Here is a 15,939-nt window from a genome sequence, read left to right as displayed (position 1 = left end):
TGTATGCAGGCTGGTTAGTCATGGGTCAGACTCCAGCTGGAATGTTAACAAGTAGAAAGGAAAGCACAGTGGGATGTACGGGTTGTGTGTGCGTGCCTGTGTGTGCGTGCCTGTGTGTGTGTGTGTGTGTGCGTGCGTGCGTGCGTGCGTGCTTGAGTGTATCCGTGCCTTTGATGTGTCCGTGCCTGTGTGGTGTGTGTGTGTGTGTGTGTGTGCACGCGCGTGCGTGCGTGTTAGTACAGCAGCTTGCCTTCAGGCGAAGGAAAAAGAGGTCTTCACCGAATACAAAATTAAAGTACAAATGTCTGACAAGTCTGACATTTTCTACCTTCGTCTATTATTTTCTCCTACTTTTCCCTCGTCTTTCTTCTGCTTCTGCTCTCTCGCTCTTCTCTTTCTTTTTCTCATTTGTATCCTGTCTCATAAATATGGTAAGTTACATAACGCTGCAGACAGTAATGATGGCAATTACCTTGAATCATTCCTCCGGACTACTAGCTGACACATGACACAGTCTCTCTCTCTCTCTCTCTCTCTCTCTCTCTCTCTCTCTCTCTCATTCATTACACTCTCCATATGTATAATATATGTATAATGTAAATGTAACAACAATGCGTGTGTGTGTGTGTGTGTGTGTGTGTGTGTGTGTGTTTCAGGGTGATGGGTCTTTGGGATCCATGGTGGAGTCATCTGCGGTCCCCGTGACCCCCAGCCTGGAGCTGATGGAGCAGGACTCTAAAGACTCAGCCCAGAGCACCAGCACCACCTCCACCTCCTGCTCTGAAGCACAGCCCGAGTACAAGGTAAAGATGGAGGGAATTGGGGCAGGAGTGGAAGACAAAAGAGGAGAGGAGAAGGGGTGGAGGGAAGGTGAAGAGAGGAGAGAGGGAAAATATTGAGTGAGATAAAAAAAAAAAAAAGAAGGGCTGAATATGATTTGTAATACAATCGTCGCTGTTTGGCACAAGTCTTGTATCTCCAAAACAAAAAAACAAAAATAGAACCTATTTAGGGGGACCGCATGTAATTCCGACGGAGCATTAGTCCGCATGTCGGACATGGGCTGCTCCCGTGCTTGCGGTTATGGTTATGGTTTGGGTTGGGTTGTCGATTGTCGGACCAATGACTAGTCTGAACTACGTATTGCAAGTCACAAGCTCTTGTTAACACCCCGAGCGGCAAGGACGGAGTTCTCCGTTCAATCAATTAGTAACGCCCAGTGCTCAGGACGGAGATTGATAAAAGGACAGAGATTTATTGATATCAAAACCGATCGCATCGCGCAACATTTGTTGTAATTTCCGGTTGGGACGTCATCGAAGATTCCCCCCCCCCATTTTAGCCGATGAGACCGAAAATCTTAAAATGTGAATAACTCAATTCAATTCAATTCAATTGATCAGTCCAATTCTAAGCAAAGATTATGTGTTAGACGGCCCATCGCGGTCCCGTCGCTAGTCGTGTTAGAATTAATCATACCTCCCGTTGTTGTCGATCGCCTCTGGAGTGTTTTGGCTACATCAAGCGACTTCAGCTACATCCTGGATAGCGCCTGGTGCGTCGCTAAATGTGCTCCGCTGCTATAAATCGATGGGTGCTCTGATTGAATGGATTAAATAACCCCGCGTGTTTAACGTGTTAATACTTGTCATTGGTTAAATGTTTTAAAACCCAAAGATAAACTTAACCACTTTCAAAACCATTCGAAAAATAGTGAAAATAGCCAATGTGTCACAATGATTATTGATTGATTGATTGAAAATTGTATTATGTAACTAAATAAGTTTGTAGAATTGGTATATGAAATTGGTATATGAAAATGAAAGTACAGGTCAATACAAAATCTGCTAATAGAGGATAAAACCAGAAAAAGCAACTAGCATTGCATAGCATCAGCTATTTTCGCTATTTTTCCACAACATTCTTGTACGATGAAGTATGCCATTAATTTACAAAAAACAACATCATTCATTAACGTGTCCGTCTGTTGGGCTGGTTCTGCTGTTGGGCTGGTTCTGCTGTTGGGCTGGTTCTGCTGTTGCTGCCCATCCAAAAAGAGTCTGACAGAGAATTCTGAAAGAGGAAAATGGAGGACTTGTGGCATTGAGAGGGAGAGATAAGGGGAGAGGGAACTGAGAGGGATCTTTGGAGAGATGGAGAGGGAAAGAGTGAGTGCTTTTGAAAGGGGGATGTGTTTAGCTTGGCAGTGAGGAAAGAGTAGCTCCCTTTACACACACGAACGCACGCACGCGCACACACACACACACACACACACACACACACACACACACACACACACACACACACACACACACACACACACAATCTCCACCTGGCCTTGGGTTGGCGCAGGTGGGATCAAACATGCACAAACTCACACTCGCGAGTCTGGCTGTATTTGCTCTCTATCAATAGTTTCTTTCAGTTCATGGTGACCACCGGTCACAGCTGGGCATGAGTGCGTGCGTGCGTGTGTGAGAGAGAGAGAGAGTGTATGCACGTGCATGTGTGTGCATGCATGCCTGCAAGTGTGTAAAGAGATAAGTTTGTGTATTTAGAGATAATTAAAAGTGTCTGTGGTAACAAAGCCTAATGGATCTTGTGTGTGCGTGCGTGTGTACACATATGTGCTTATGTATGCACATATACTTAACCTCTCTAGGAAAGGCTTGTATGTGTGGATACCTGCAGGTATGAGCATGTGTGTGGGTGTATTATGTACGTGTGTGTGTGTTTACATAGTAGCGGCTGCAGTCAGAGACATCCATTAGCTGTGCTGCTTTGCATGCATTACCAAGTCTAATGGCATCCACCCTCACACTGATCTTCAACTTTTAACATTCCATACTGTCTGCTGGGGATTACTTCACAACTTTCAACCTGGCGTCCCTGTTTGGGGCAAAACAATCACATACAAAAATAAAACAAAACTTTCCACCTGATTTGGATTCCTTTTGTGTGCTGGCAGTTCAACAAAGAGAGGGAAAGAAGGAAGGAGTGAATAGAGGAAATAAGCAGTAAAGACAAGTATGAATAGGTCTAATTACAGCATTATGTAGTGAAAAAGGCTCCTTTAAAGGTTTCTTTAAATGCTTCTCAATATGAACACACAGCAACGTTAAGTTAGTCACCGTGACAAACACCTGCGTGAATGTTTTAAATGTCTTTCTGTCTGTTGAAAGACATTGTGTCATGTTTGTGTGTGTCTATGATTCAGATACTTGCATAATCAGTCTATGACTTTACATCAAACATTTTAGTAGACCACCCATGGCACCCCAAACAGAGACGCCATTACCACCCATGGCACCCCAAACAGGGACGCCATTACCACCCATGGCACCCCAAACAGGGACGCCATTACCACCCATGGCACCCCAAACAGAGACGCCATTACCACCCATGGCACCCCAAACAGGGACGCCATTACCACCCATGGCACCCCAAACAGGGACGCCATTACCACCCATGGCACCCCAAACAGGGACGCCATTACCACCCATGGCACCCCAAACAGGGACGCCATTACCACCCATGGCACCCCAAACAGAGACGCCATTACCACCCATGGCACCCCAAACAGAGACGCCATTACCACCCATGGCACCCCAAACAGGGACGCCATTACCACCCATGGCACCCCAAACAGGGACGCCATTACCACCCATGGCACCCCAAACAGGGACGCCATTACCACCCATGGCACCCCAAACAGGGACGCCATTACCACCCATGGCACCCCAAACAGGGACGCCATTACCACCCATGGCACCCCAAACAGGGACGCCATTACCACCCATGCCAGTTGGCAATTGTTGGTCTGATTAGTTAGTCTAGTAGCCAGCCCATAGAGCCCCATTGTGAAGCCGGACATGTTGAGTACACCAAGGTTTTATGTTAGAAATGTTTAGTATGGATCCCCAGCATGTAGAAACTGCCGGATGCTAACTTGCATATGTTGAGCAATTTTCATAATTGGCATAATATGTGACCATACCAATTACAACCTATAGAAGGCAAAATATTAAAAATTTCATCATGCTTTATGTATCATGTGATGTGTCAAACTAGGGGGTTTTCATGATGCTGAATCCATTCCAAGCATTAGTTTAGCAAAAAAACACTCATTGGGCTAAAAACGGCCAATGCCGTCATCACAAATTGATGATGTCAGCACATTTGGGCAAGTGGGCATGGCCGTTTTAAGCCCAATGAGTGTTTGTTTTGCAAAACTAATGCTTGGAATGGATTCAGCATCATGAAAACTCCCTAGTTTGACACATCACATGCTAGATAAAGCATAATGAAATTTTGAATATTTTGCCTTCTATAGGTTGCTAATGGTATGGTCACATATTATGCGAATTATGAAAATTGCTCAACATACAGTATGCAAGTTAGCATCCGGCAGTTTCTACATGCTGGGGACCCATACTAAACATTTCTAACATAAAACGTTGGTGTACTCAACATGTCCGGCTTCACTTTTTGGCTACTAGGCTAGAATCTGGCTGATGAACCTACAACTTCATCACTCTAGTATTTGTAAAAAGTAAAAATCCACTTTTATGAAAATGTGAATACTAAATTACATTTAATTTGTTTGATTTGGAAATGGCAAGAGCTCAGTGAGTCATCAAGCAGACACACGACATGATGACATGATAATGTGAAGGAAAAAACCCCATTCCATTTCATTGTGGTTAGGAGATTACCATAGTTGTGATTATAGTCGTTTCCTCCCTTAAGGTCATTACACACTGGCGAATTAGCGACGCAAATTCAAAATTCGACACCGGAGCGAACACCGGAGCGAACAAATAAAGAGCGAAAACGGTCGCATTTTCGCACATTCGCCACTGATGTGGAAGCTTGCATTGACTTCAATTGGTTTTAAAAAAAGGCGAATTATTCGCACGAATAATTCGCGTCGCTAATTCGCCAGTGTGTAATGACCTTAACTCCTTACTTGGAGTTCTCCAGTGGTTTGATGGTACCAAGATGTGAATACATTAGGGGTGAGGAGTTGAGACACAGACAGATATTCCATATACTGCACCTTACAGCTCAGATGTGGTCACGCCTAGGGCACTCTACTGCCTACATTTAACATTATGAACATTATAAACTGTTACCAACTCCTAGGGCACTCTACTGCCTACATTTAACATTATGAACATTATAAACTGTTACCAACTCTATAGGGCACTATACTGCCTACATTTAACATTATGAACATTATCAGTGGCGTGCACAGACATTTAGAGGGGCAGGTGCTCAAGTTAAAAAAGGGCACCTTGTGCAGCGCGTGGAACCGGCCGGTTGCCTTAATCTATTTTGGTCGGGAACCCCTTTTGGTGTTAGCATTATGTTATGCTTTAGCTATTGAAAAATAGCAGATCTACAAGCTCATAGCGCGCCACCGAGTGGCGCGCTACGAGCTTGTAGGTCTGCTATTTTTGAAAAACCAAGAAAAAAAAAGATTTTTTTATTTTATTTTTATTTATTTTTAAAAAGGGCACATTGCCAAAAGGGCAGGGGGTGCTCTAGCACCCCCTATTGTCTATCTGTGCACGCCACTGAACATTATAAACTGTTACCAACTCCTAGGGCACTCTACTGCCTACATTTAACATTATGAACCTTATAAACTGTTACCAACTCCTAGGGCACTCTACTGCCTACATTTAACATTATGAACCTTATAAACTGTTACCAACTCCCCAAGTAGGCCTGTCATGCAGTACATCCTTTATTCATGTCATCTATGCCTACATCACAAAATCATGTATTATCAATCATCATGTACTATACATGACATTCTTTTTCTACTCCTACAGTCTAGGAAGATTAAAATTGATTCCTACATTTTTGCTTTCTATCATTTAAAAGCAGTCTGCGAGCATGATACATGTGGACACTTATTTCAACATTTCCTGGTTAATGGAGAAAACTGTCCCTACTTATCTGCCTTCACCCAACACTCTTCTTTCTTTTCAAAATATTTTTATTTTCGTTTTATAACAGTATGAATGTCAAGTCACAGGTTCATAGAAAAAAAAAAAAAAAAAAAATCAGATTTTAGTATCAGTGACTGAGGTAAACAAACGTAGCCTACTGTATGAATCACAGAGATCGTGGGCAGACATAATGAAAAGACTGTTATTGTGCAAAACATGCCCCTTCAAGACAAAAGAAAAACATTTTCTCCCCTTCAAGTCCCAATTTAGTATTGCCAATTCCCAATTCCCCAGCCTCTCTACAAGTACTCCATCTCTGCTAACCCCCACAATCAGTCATTGGGAGGGTGAAGAAAGCCTCGGGTCCCAACACTCTTCTTGACCAAACCAATAGTGGGTACAGGCTTTAGTTAGTTTAGACATACTATTGGTCCGACTGTCATCAGACCGACAACCTACCTCAAACCCTAACCTAACCCTAACCGCAAGCATGGGAGCAGCACATGTACCGCATGTACCATGTACACATGTACCGCATGTCCGACCAATGTTTCCGCATGTCGGTCCGTTGGTGTGTCTAATCTGCGTGTGCATTCCACCAATAGTACATTTAAGATTTGTGTTCAGCTCAGGCTGAGTTCAACACACCTCCCACTCCAGGCGAACCAGTTATCTTTGTATGCTGTGAGGAGTGAACATGACATGTTTCTGTTGCGGGGAGCAGTTAGCACCAAACATAACTCTCTGTCTCTACTCTCTCTCCAGGACAACAAAGGGTTCGGGATTGGGGAGCTGGTGTGGGGAAAGATCAAAGGTTTCTCCTGGTGGCCGGGCATCGTGGTGACCTGGCGCGCCACAGGAAAACGGCAGGCCACACACGGCATGAGGTGGCTGCAGTGGTTTGGGGACGGCAAGTTCTCAGAGGTAAGGAAGAATAGAGCACCGTGGTCCGTGGCCCACTAGTGGTCCATGACATAATTACAGGTGGTCCATGGGATATACTGTAGTTGTAAGGATTGTTTGAAATATGCTAGCGGTAGCGGTCCAGAGCTCAAAATTTTTTGAGAACCAGAGGTGAAGACGGATAGGAGGGAGATATGGAGGAATAAAATGGAAACACAAGTCTTGTGTCTCATATTCACCTCTACCACCGCAAACATTTTGGTTTGCTCCAGTGATTGTTTCAATCTTTTGTTGATTTCTATGTACTGTTCTGTTTTTATCTATTTCTAGGTACTGTCTTTGCTGCTCTGTTTCTTATTTCATTGTTGGTTTATCTTTGATTGTGATGTTCTTGTTTTATTCCTATTATTTTTATTGTACAGCACCTTGTAACAACTGTTTTGAAAGGCGCTTTATAAATAAAATTACCTTACCTTACCTTACTTTCTCCTCCACTCTTCTCTCTCCAGGTTTCAGCAGACAAGCTGGATTCCATTACGGCCTTTCCTAAGTTCTTCAGCCAAGCTTCCTACACTAAGCTAGCTTCATATCGCAGAGCCATCTTTCAGGCACTGGAGGTGAGTCACATTCTGAGACCAGAAGGTTGTCAGTTGAATCAATTTTTTTGCCTGTTTCACCTGTTTTGGTGTAGTATGCAATGCATTAGGCTTCATGAGTCTGCAACTCCAAGAATGTGCACATTTTTATACTCATACATTTGTATACTCATACATTTGTATACTCATACATTTGTACATGTTACGGTGTAGATTGGTGTAGAACACAATCATATCAAACGGAGGTCTGTGGTTTAATGCATAGTAAACTGGAGGTCCTTGAAATTAAATTAGATACTGTCCTACCGGGGAAACTGCCCCCTGTCGGGTGATAAGAAGTGACCTACTCACTCCTCATGCATTGAGGAAGCATGAGCTCAGTTCGGGGCTCTCCCCAGGTTGGCGGAGGGAGAGTAGCACAGAGGAATACAGCTTAGGCAATTGTCACCGAGTGAAAGAAATGGGTTACAAAATTATGGGATAAAAGTTTAGATGAAATGACACCTCTGCTCTCTCTCTCTCTCTCTTCTCCCTCCATTTCAGATGGCCAGTATTCGCGCTGAGAAGACGTTTCCTCCATGTGACTCTGACAACCCGGAGGACCAGGTCAAACCCATGCTGGACTGGGCCAATGGTGGCTTCCTGCCAAAGGGACAGGACGGACTCAAACCCACGCAAAACGCAGCAGGTCAGCGTAGGAGCCAAACCACTAACTGACTGCTCACTGGGTTCTTGGAGTACGGAAAATATAGGGAGCATTTTTGAGAAAGTACAGTTGTCTCTGGATTGACGTGAGAGAAGATAACAGCTCAGACAGCTCATGAGTCAACAGGAGTTGACTCAAAGTGTTTTCCAGTAGAAAAGCAAAAACAAAAAGCATGTTAACTACGTAGAATAAATGTGTAAATAAATATAAGTGATATATTTTGGTTAAATCAAAGATGTCTGCTGTTTTGATTGTATTCATTGTAGAGAGTGTTTGTTCAGTAACAGGAGTCTCTCTTTCTCTCCAGCTCTTTAGTAAGAAAAATGATGTTAAGCTAGGATACCAAATCAGAATATAGAACTGTTTAACACTTTGTAATGGCTATGAGAGAGAGAGAGAGACAGAGAGAGAGAGAGAGAGAGAGAGAGAGAGAGAGAGATGAATTCCAATAAAGCATATTGAATAGATTTGGAGGAGACAGGGTGAGAGAGGAGTCAAGGAAAGAGAGAGAGAACCTGGCAGAACCATGTCTCATGTTACAAGTTGAACAGCCTATGTGTGGGTGGTTTTGACGCCAGCCAAATGGCCAATGGCAGAAAATGATTCACAGCTTGTCTAAGAAGGTGTTAATAATCGCACAGTCATGAACGGATATGATAAATATGCCATCTTTGAGCCAAAAATGCATTGTTCTTTTTTTCCTCCTTATTTTATTTTTTATTTTTTTAAATCTCTAGCACCTTTAGTTTATCTATTTTAAAGTTGAAGTAGCACAACTTTGCATGCATATTATGTTTGAAACAAGACGGCTTGCTAGTCAATATCGTCAATCAAATGTTTATTCTTCTTGTGCCACTGCTGCATAATAACAACCAGACTCTACTACTACTACTACTACTACACATACTATGTGTACTTCTACTACTACTACTACTACTACACGTACTATGTGTACTTCTACTACTACTACGGCTGCTGCTGTTGATCATCATAATTGATGTATTATGTGTGTTTTTATCTAGAGAGTGCAGTATTGGACCCCCAGGTTCTAGATGTGTCTCTGCCAGAGTATTTCCCCAGCGCTAAGAGGCCAAGAGTCAGCCTTATTAAGAGCAAGTCCGCTCCAGAGGAGAGCTACAGTAGAGGTAAGTTGAAAAACATTTTCTACAGGATGCATTGCGACCAATTACCACTGTCACTGCCAAGTATATGGATGAAGCTCATACTTGGCGATACAGCCTGTGATTCATATCCTGAAAGCGAGCGTGAGTCTGCCACAAGTTGTAATTAACCCATTTTGGCCGGGAACGCCTTTTGGTGTTAGCATTATGTTATGCTTTAGCTATTGAAAAATAGTAGATCTACAAGCTAATAGCGCGCCACTCGGTGGCGTGCTATGAGCTTGTAGGTCTGCTATTTTTGAAAAATCGAAGAACCACTGACACAGAAACATAGCTTTTTCAGAAAACTGTCAGGATGTACCTATCTGAGTTGTACCTATCTGATGTCCTGCTGAAGTTGGAAACAAACGCAAAGAATATTTTGGTGATGGGAAATTGATATGTGGCCATTCAGTTTCCTTTAGATACTGTAACACATCTGGTAGAGATATTGGACAGTTCTTTTCTACAGTACTGCCAGATATCAAGACAATGATGATGTCATCAAGATGGTGGTGAGGTGCCCCAGAGCGAGGCACCTCACCACCGATGGATGCTGTGAGGTTGATCAATGTGTTTATAATTGTGAAAAATCACTATATGTCCTGTGAGTTTCCATCTCCCATTTAGTGCAGGTAAAAAAAAACACCTATTTTATCAAGATTCATAAAGAAATTCATTATTTTGTATTTTGATTTGGACTTCTAATGCGCAACTCAATCGTATAAAAATGCGCTTATCGTCTAAAAATGGGTGATAGAAATCCAAATCGTGGGGAGTAGTATCACTGGGATGGTGTAACACATGCGGACTGCGGAGGAGGACAGTATCCCTCCTACTTACTTATGATTTTGGTCCCATCCTGTCTTGACTTGACTCTCTCTCTCTGTCTCTCTCACTCTCTCTCTCTCTGTACCTGTCTGTCTTTCTTAGAACAAATGGTGAATGAAGTTTTGAAGAATAAAAGAAGTATAGAAGGTACATATTTTGTGTGTGTGTGTGTGTGTGTGTGTGTGTGTGTGTGTGTGTGTGTGTGTGTGTGTGTGTGTGTGTGTGTGTGTGTGTGTGTGTGTGTGTGTGTGTGTGTGTGTGTGAGAGTGTGTTTGTGAGTGAGTGAGTGAGTGAGTGAGTGTGTGTGTGTGTGTGTGTGTGTGTGTGTGTGTGTGTGTGTGTGTGTGTGTGTGTGTGTGTGTGTGTGTGTGTTTGAATATGATCAACTTTTTATGTTTTTTTTAATAGTACAATTATGATACTATGATCATTTATTATGAACTGATGATTAATAATTGTTTTGTGCGTGCGTGCGTGTGTGCGTGTGTTGGCAGAGTTCTGCCTCTCCTGTGGTAAGATGAGAGCAGCAACCTTCCACCCACTGTTTGAAGGAGGCTTGTGCCAAAGCTGCAAAGTAAGAACATTTAACACTCACACATCTCTCATCCCCATTGATGGTTGTGTTCTTTTACCATTTTGTTTTTTTTCCATTTTACTATCAGTGATTGACTTAGTAATCCTTCTACCCTAATGGCAGTGAATTTGTTAACACTTTGACAGCTTGACATATCCCGAGGCTGCCGGGATTGTTTATTACCTTTGGAGCACACGCAGAAGTATTTGCGCCTTTGATCCACGAGAATCCGCTTGAAAACACTCCACAAATCATGAAAACATGATTATGGTAATTACTTTATAGTGATCCTGGTGGATCTCTATGGTGACACGGGGGTGGGTGGGGTATGTGAGGATACGTGAGGATTTTTATTTTATTTTGATGTTCGTAGGATAGGCATTTATAAGCTTTCAGCTTCAGCCTATTCCTTTTGATCACCTCCAGTTCTTTTTGGTTATGTAACCGTGTGTTAACGAATAAGTTGTTTTGTTACTGTGAAGATGATCAAATAAACTAAACTAAACTAAACTAATTTGTTATTGAGCCGACAAAAAAGCCACTTCCTTGATCCGGGTCATAGTCAAAGAGCAAAGCGAGCTAAGATTGTCCCCACCCCCTCGTTCACTTTGCATTGGACTCAGTTTCCCAGAAGCCCTTGCAAGCCGGCGTTTGGTTGATTTCCAGTTACGTCATCATAACGCGTCCGCCTCGTCACCAGGTCCGTGACAAATCCGCTGTTTCTTTTAAATTATTACAAAACTAACCACATACAAAGAATTACACACATAAAACAAATGGCGGGTTTAGCATATTACGCAGGGGCAGAACATGGATTAAATAGCGTGGAAAACGAGTTATGCAACTAAACTGTTAAGAATTAGTTGGATAAAAGCAGCTACGTGTCATCCAAAACTCTTCCCTTCCCTGTCAAAGGCTGCAAATGTGATGAATAAATGACGATAAGTGTGGAGATCTTAGAGAGGGGTAGATTGGATTTCAGTCTCCAAGAATGTTTTAATTCCAGGTGTAAATGCATATCTGGACACTGTCCAGGCATGTTAAGTGGGTGTCATTTGGTTTCTGCTTTTGTCAACAGCCCTTTCCATTTAGATGCATTTTATTGTTGATTTTATTTGTTGAATGTTTGTATTTCACATTGCCGTTCATTCAAATGTGTGAAGAGTTCCTATGCACTTTGCCTGCAAACAAAACAAGCCCCCAAGAAACGTTTTATATGGCCCATTTCTCGCCAAACGGGTGCTCCACAATCAGTCGCCCGGGGGAGAAGAGCTGACAGGAGGGAGGAGAAGAAAACCACACACACACACACACACACACACACACACACACACACACACACACACACACACACACACTGTGTGCGTCTTTGACAGCTTGACTGTAGTGTAAACGATCTGTAGATTTTTGTCAAGAAATAGACCATGTAATTGCTCATTCTTGATTAATTTGATACCTACTTAGTTTAAAACCGTGTTATTGGTATTCTGTACTTTTCCATAGTCCTGTGTGTGTGTGCTGTGATCGACAGCATTCGTGCCATTTGTGCAAATAGGCGAACACCAAAATGAACACATTCGTCCCAGTGACCAAAATCACTCAAATTAAGTGACTATAAGTGTATTTTAGGCCATGGGCCGGAAGCCTCTAACGGCTTTAGTTTTTGAGTTGGTTGTTCCCCATCAAGGAACTGGATCATTTGTTCACAGTAGACAGATACAATCCTCATAAGTACTGTAACAAATGTTTCCAGCACATTAATGAAATGGAGCAATCCAAACTTCCATTTTAAGCAGACACATTTTCCCATTGACCTATAATGGGAAAATGCGAAAACTCACATTCAAGTATTTTTTTCTCGGAAACTGTAAGGGCTAAAGTTACAACACTTGGAGGGGAGGTTCATAATAATTACAAAAAATAATTACAAAATAATTAAGGTCAGCTGGCCTCATGGTGGCGATATAACAGCCCGCATTATGTTTCGCCCTATAACTCATGAACCGTAGGTAGTAAAATAAAAATCTCTTTTCCCTGGATTCCTTGGCTCATGACGCATCTCCCCATATAGGCCACTACCTCACAACGTTATTCAAATATGATCATCTGGCCATCATTGTTAGTGCAGGCACCCTCACATTGTGAATGTTCACCATGCAGTCTCACTGGCAGCCTCTGATGAACAGCTCACTACTTGCTTGCCATCACCACTTGAAACATTAACCAATGACAGTCCGGATGTGTCCCTATATAAACCCTGACCCAGTTCACAACCCTCACACTCTACAGCCCTCACTTACAGTAGTCAACAGCTCCAGCCCCAGGCAGCCATGCTTTATTGACAAATGTACACCTGTGACCTTGGTTCTGTATGTACTTTCTTTGCCATGTGTTGATTATTCTGAGCTGCGTATCTGATTTACAATACCTAACTTGGTTACACCGTTTAACAGCTTGTTATTCTCCTCTGGTTTTTACTTTAAGGTAGAACGATCATGCTGTGTAAAATACACTACATTATTAATTTGTACCATTTTGTTTGCTTTATCAGAGCATGTGAAATGGCACTGCTGTGCTGTAGACCAGCTTCAATTGGAATCAGGCAACATACATCCAACAAAATATCCTAGATTTCAATATGTTGGGCTGGTACTAGGAATCCACGACTGAGACTTGGGAACCTTACTGGACCCATCCTACAGATGACCGAAAAGCTTGCGCGTGTTTAGTTGTTCTGGATATAGAGCTGACCACCCGAGTTTCTCCAGTAAAAGATTCACTGATTTATTTCTCCTTTCCATTCATGGTTTCTGATAAAGCAAACAAAATGGTACAAATGAATAATGTAGTGTATTTTACACAGCATGATCGTTCTACCAAAACCAGAGGAGAATAACAAGCTGTTAAACGGTGTAACCAAGTGAGATATTGTAAATCAGAAATGTAGCTCAGAATAATCAACACATGGCAAAGAACAAAGTACATACAGAACCAAGGTGTACATTTGTCAATAACGCATGGCTGCCTGGGGCTGGAGCTGTTGACTACTGTAAGTGAGGGTTGTGAACTGGGTGAGATGCGTCATGAGCCAAGGAATCCAGGGAAAATACGTAATGTGGGCTGTTATAGCGCCACCATGAGGCCGGCTGATGTAATTCTATTGTAATTCATTTTTTAAATTATTATGAACCACCCCTCCAAGTGTTTTGACTTTAGCCCTTAAAGTTTCAGAGAAAAGAATACTTGAATGAGTTTTTGCATTTTCCCAATGAAAAAATGTGCCTGTTTAAAATGGAAGTTTGGATTGCTCCGTTTCATTAATGTGCACAAATTAAAGCTGGAAACATTTGTTACAGTACTTTTACAGGATTGTATCTGTCTACTGTCCGAGGTGGGGTCCTATGAAAGTCACGATAACAGCCTATGGCCCACGGCCTATATGTGAACACACCTTTAGAGTTTATAAACACTGAGGATTTTATGAAAACCCTAGCGTCCCTATTCTGATGCGAACGTTCAATGAAAATAGGCAATCTACAAGCTCACAACATGTTGCAATGTGAGCTTATTGATCTGATATTTACAGACAAGACATTTGGGGGAAAAAGATTAGTATAGACTATAGAGCCTTGGGAGGCCCATGGCTAAGTGTATTGTATATTTAAATCAACTAATGCGGTATAAACAGGGCCAAAGAGACCCTGCTTCAATTGAACACATCTGCGTAAATAATATATTTAGTATTTCCTGGATACTGTGTGTTGTAGACAAGTCTAGTCTTGGCTGGACTGGAGTGCAGGACGTCGACAGGCCTTGAGGAGCTGAAATGAAGATTTCATTTCCTTACTGCCATAGATCCATGTGGGAAAAGACAATCACCTGGTGGGGATTAACCCATTCTGAACGGGAACCCCTCTTGGTGTTTTAACTAAGCAATATGTTATACATTAGCTATTGAAAAATAGCAGATCTACAAGCTCATAGCGCGCCACCGAGTGGCGCGCTACGAGCTTGTAGGTCTGCTATTTTTGAAAAATCGTAAAAAATGCGGCACAAATCTTTGAATATATATTCTTTCAGAGCGAACATTTTTTTTATTTCGATGTCAGGCCTAAATGGGTTAAAGGGCCACTTGTGCCAATTTCACACCTCTGAATCGGTTTGCTTGTCGTGTGGAGTATTACATAACATGTGAAGAATGTTCTGTAGCTCTTCAGTGAGCGGGAGGGAGATTAGAGAAAGTTATCCACACTCACTCCGCTCTTCGTCATATAATGGTGCCGCTCGCCAAGAATAGCCGAGCTACAAGCTCACGACATAGATGACGCAAAGACTAGTGTAAATTAAGCATAACCTTCAACACGCAGAGAGGGTGTTCGTTGTTTGTTTATGAAGGGTGTGTGTGTGTGCGTGTGTGTGTGTATAGGATGTGTACCTGGAGATCTCCTATATGTATGATGATGATGGGTACCAGTCCTACTGCACAGTCTGCTGTGGAGGACGAGAGGTGTTGCTGTGTGGCAATGCCAACTGTTGCAGGTCAGACACACACACACACACACACACACACTATTATTTTCCATCTATTTTCTCCCTCGTTCTCTCACCTCTACACATCTCAGATTGTGATATACTTGGTGATGAGTTGGACAAAATCTACTGTCACATCAGACGTTTGTCAAGCTTTCCATCATCCCGGCGGTTTCACTGATATGGATATGAAGAATCAACTGACTGCGAGAAAGCGCTAATGTTACTACTGCCGAATTAGTTACATTTTTGCTAGAAACAGACTATCAAATATGAGTGACTGACTGTCGTAAACGATACAGACACACCTCCCCAACAATATAGCAGCTACAGTTTGTTTATTTTTGGATCCCAATTCTTATTTGAGACCATTTTAAGATGACCCCATATCTAAAACCAGGGGATGAGCGAGTGGCGTCAGGAAAAGATAATATAAAAAGATATGAAAAATATTATTATTATTATTATTATTATGTGTGTGTGTGTGTGTGCAGATGTTTCTGTGTGGACTGTCTGGATATTCTGGTGGGTCCCGGGGCATCTAACAGTGCTCGCCACCTGGACCCATGGCGCTGCTACATGTGTCAGCCTGTGCTCCACTATGGAGTCCTCAAACGACGCCATGACTGGAGTCTCAAGCTGCAGGAGTTCTTCGTCAATGACAATGGACAGGAGTTTG

At 42.4% G+C, this 15,939-nt stretch overlaps 1 protein-coding gene across 1 annotated transcript in view; it reads left to right on the top strand.

The window, feature by feature from the left end:
• The window catches only part of LOC306942448 (DNA (cytosine-5)-methyltransferase 3B-like), a 56,545-nt gene that overhangs the window by 24,795 nt on the left and 15,811 nt on the right, over window positions 1-15,939 (top strand). Inside the window, exons 6-14 of the mRNA XM_079528332.1 lie at window positions 657-803; window positions 6,726-6,884; window positions 7,373-7,480; window positions 8,003-8,147; window positions 9,188-9,310; window positions 10,259-10,303; window positions 10,651-10,730; window positions 15,157-15,269; window positions 15,755-15,938. Coding sequence (XP_079384458.1) covers window positions 657-803; window positions 6,726-6,884; window positions 7,373-7,480; window positions 8,003-8,147; window positions 9,188-9,310; window positions 10,259-10,303; window positions 10,651-10,730; window positions 15,157-15,269; window positions 15,755-15,938 — 1,104 coding nt within the window. The remainder of the gene's footprint in view (window positions 1-656; window positions 804-6,725; window positions 6,885-7,372; window positions 7,481-8,002; window positions 8,148-9,187; window positions 9,311-10,258; window positions 10,304-10,650; window positions 10,731-15,156; window positions 15,270-15,754; window position 15,939) is intronic.

The sequence above is a fragment of the Electrona antarctica genome (assembly GCF_951216825.1).
Source record: "Electrona antarctica genome assembly, chromosome: 2".
NCBI classification, from domain to species: Eukaryota; Metazoa; Chordata; class Actinopteri; order Myctophiformes; family Myctophidae; genus Electrona; species Electrona antarctica.
This window is presented reverse-complemented; position numbering and strand designations above follow the sequence as displayed.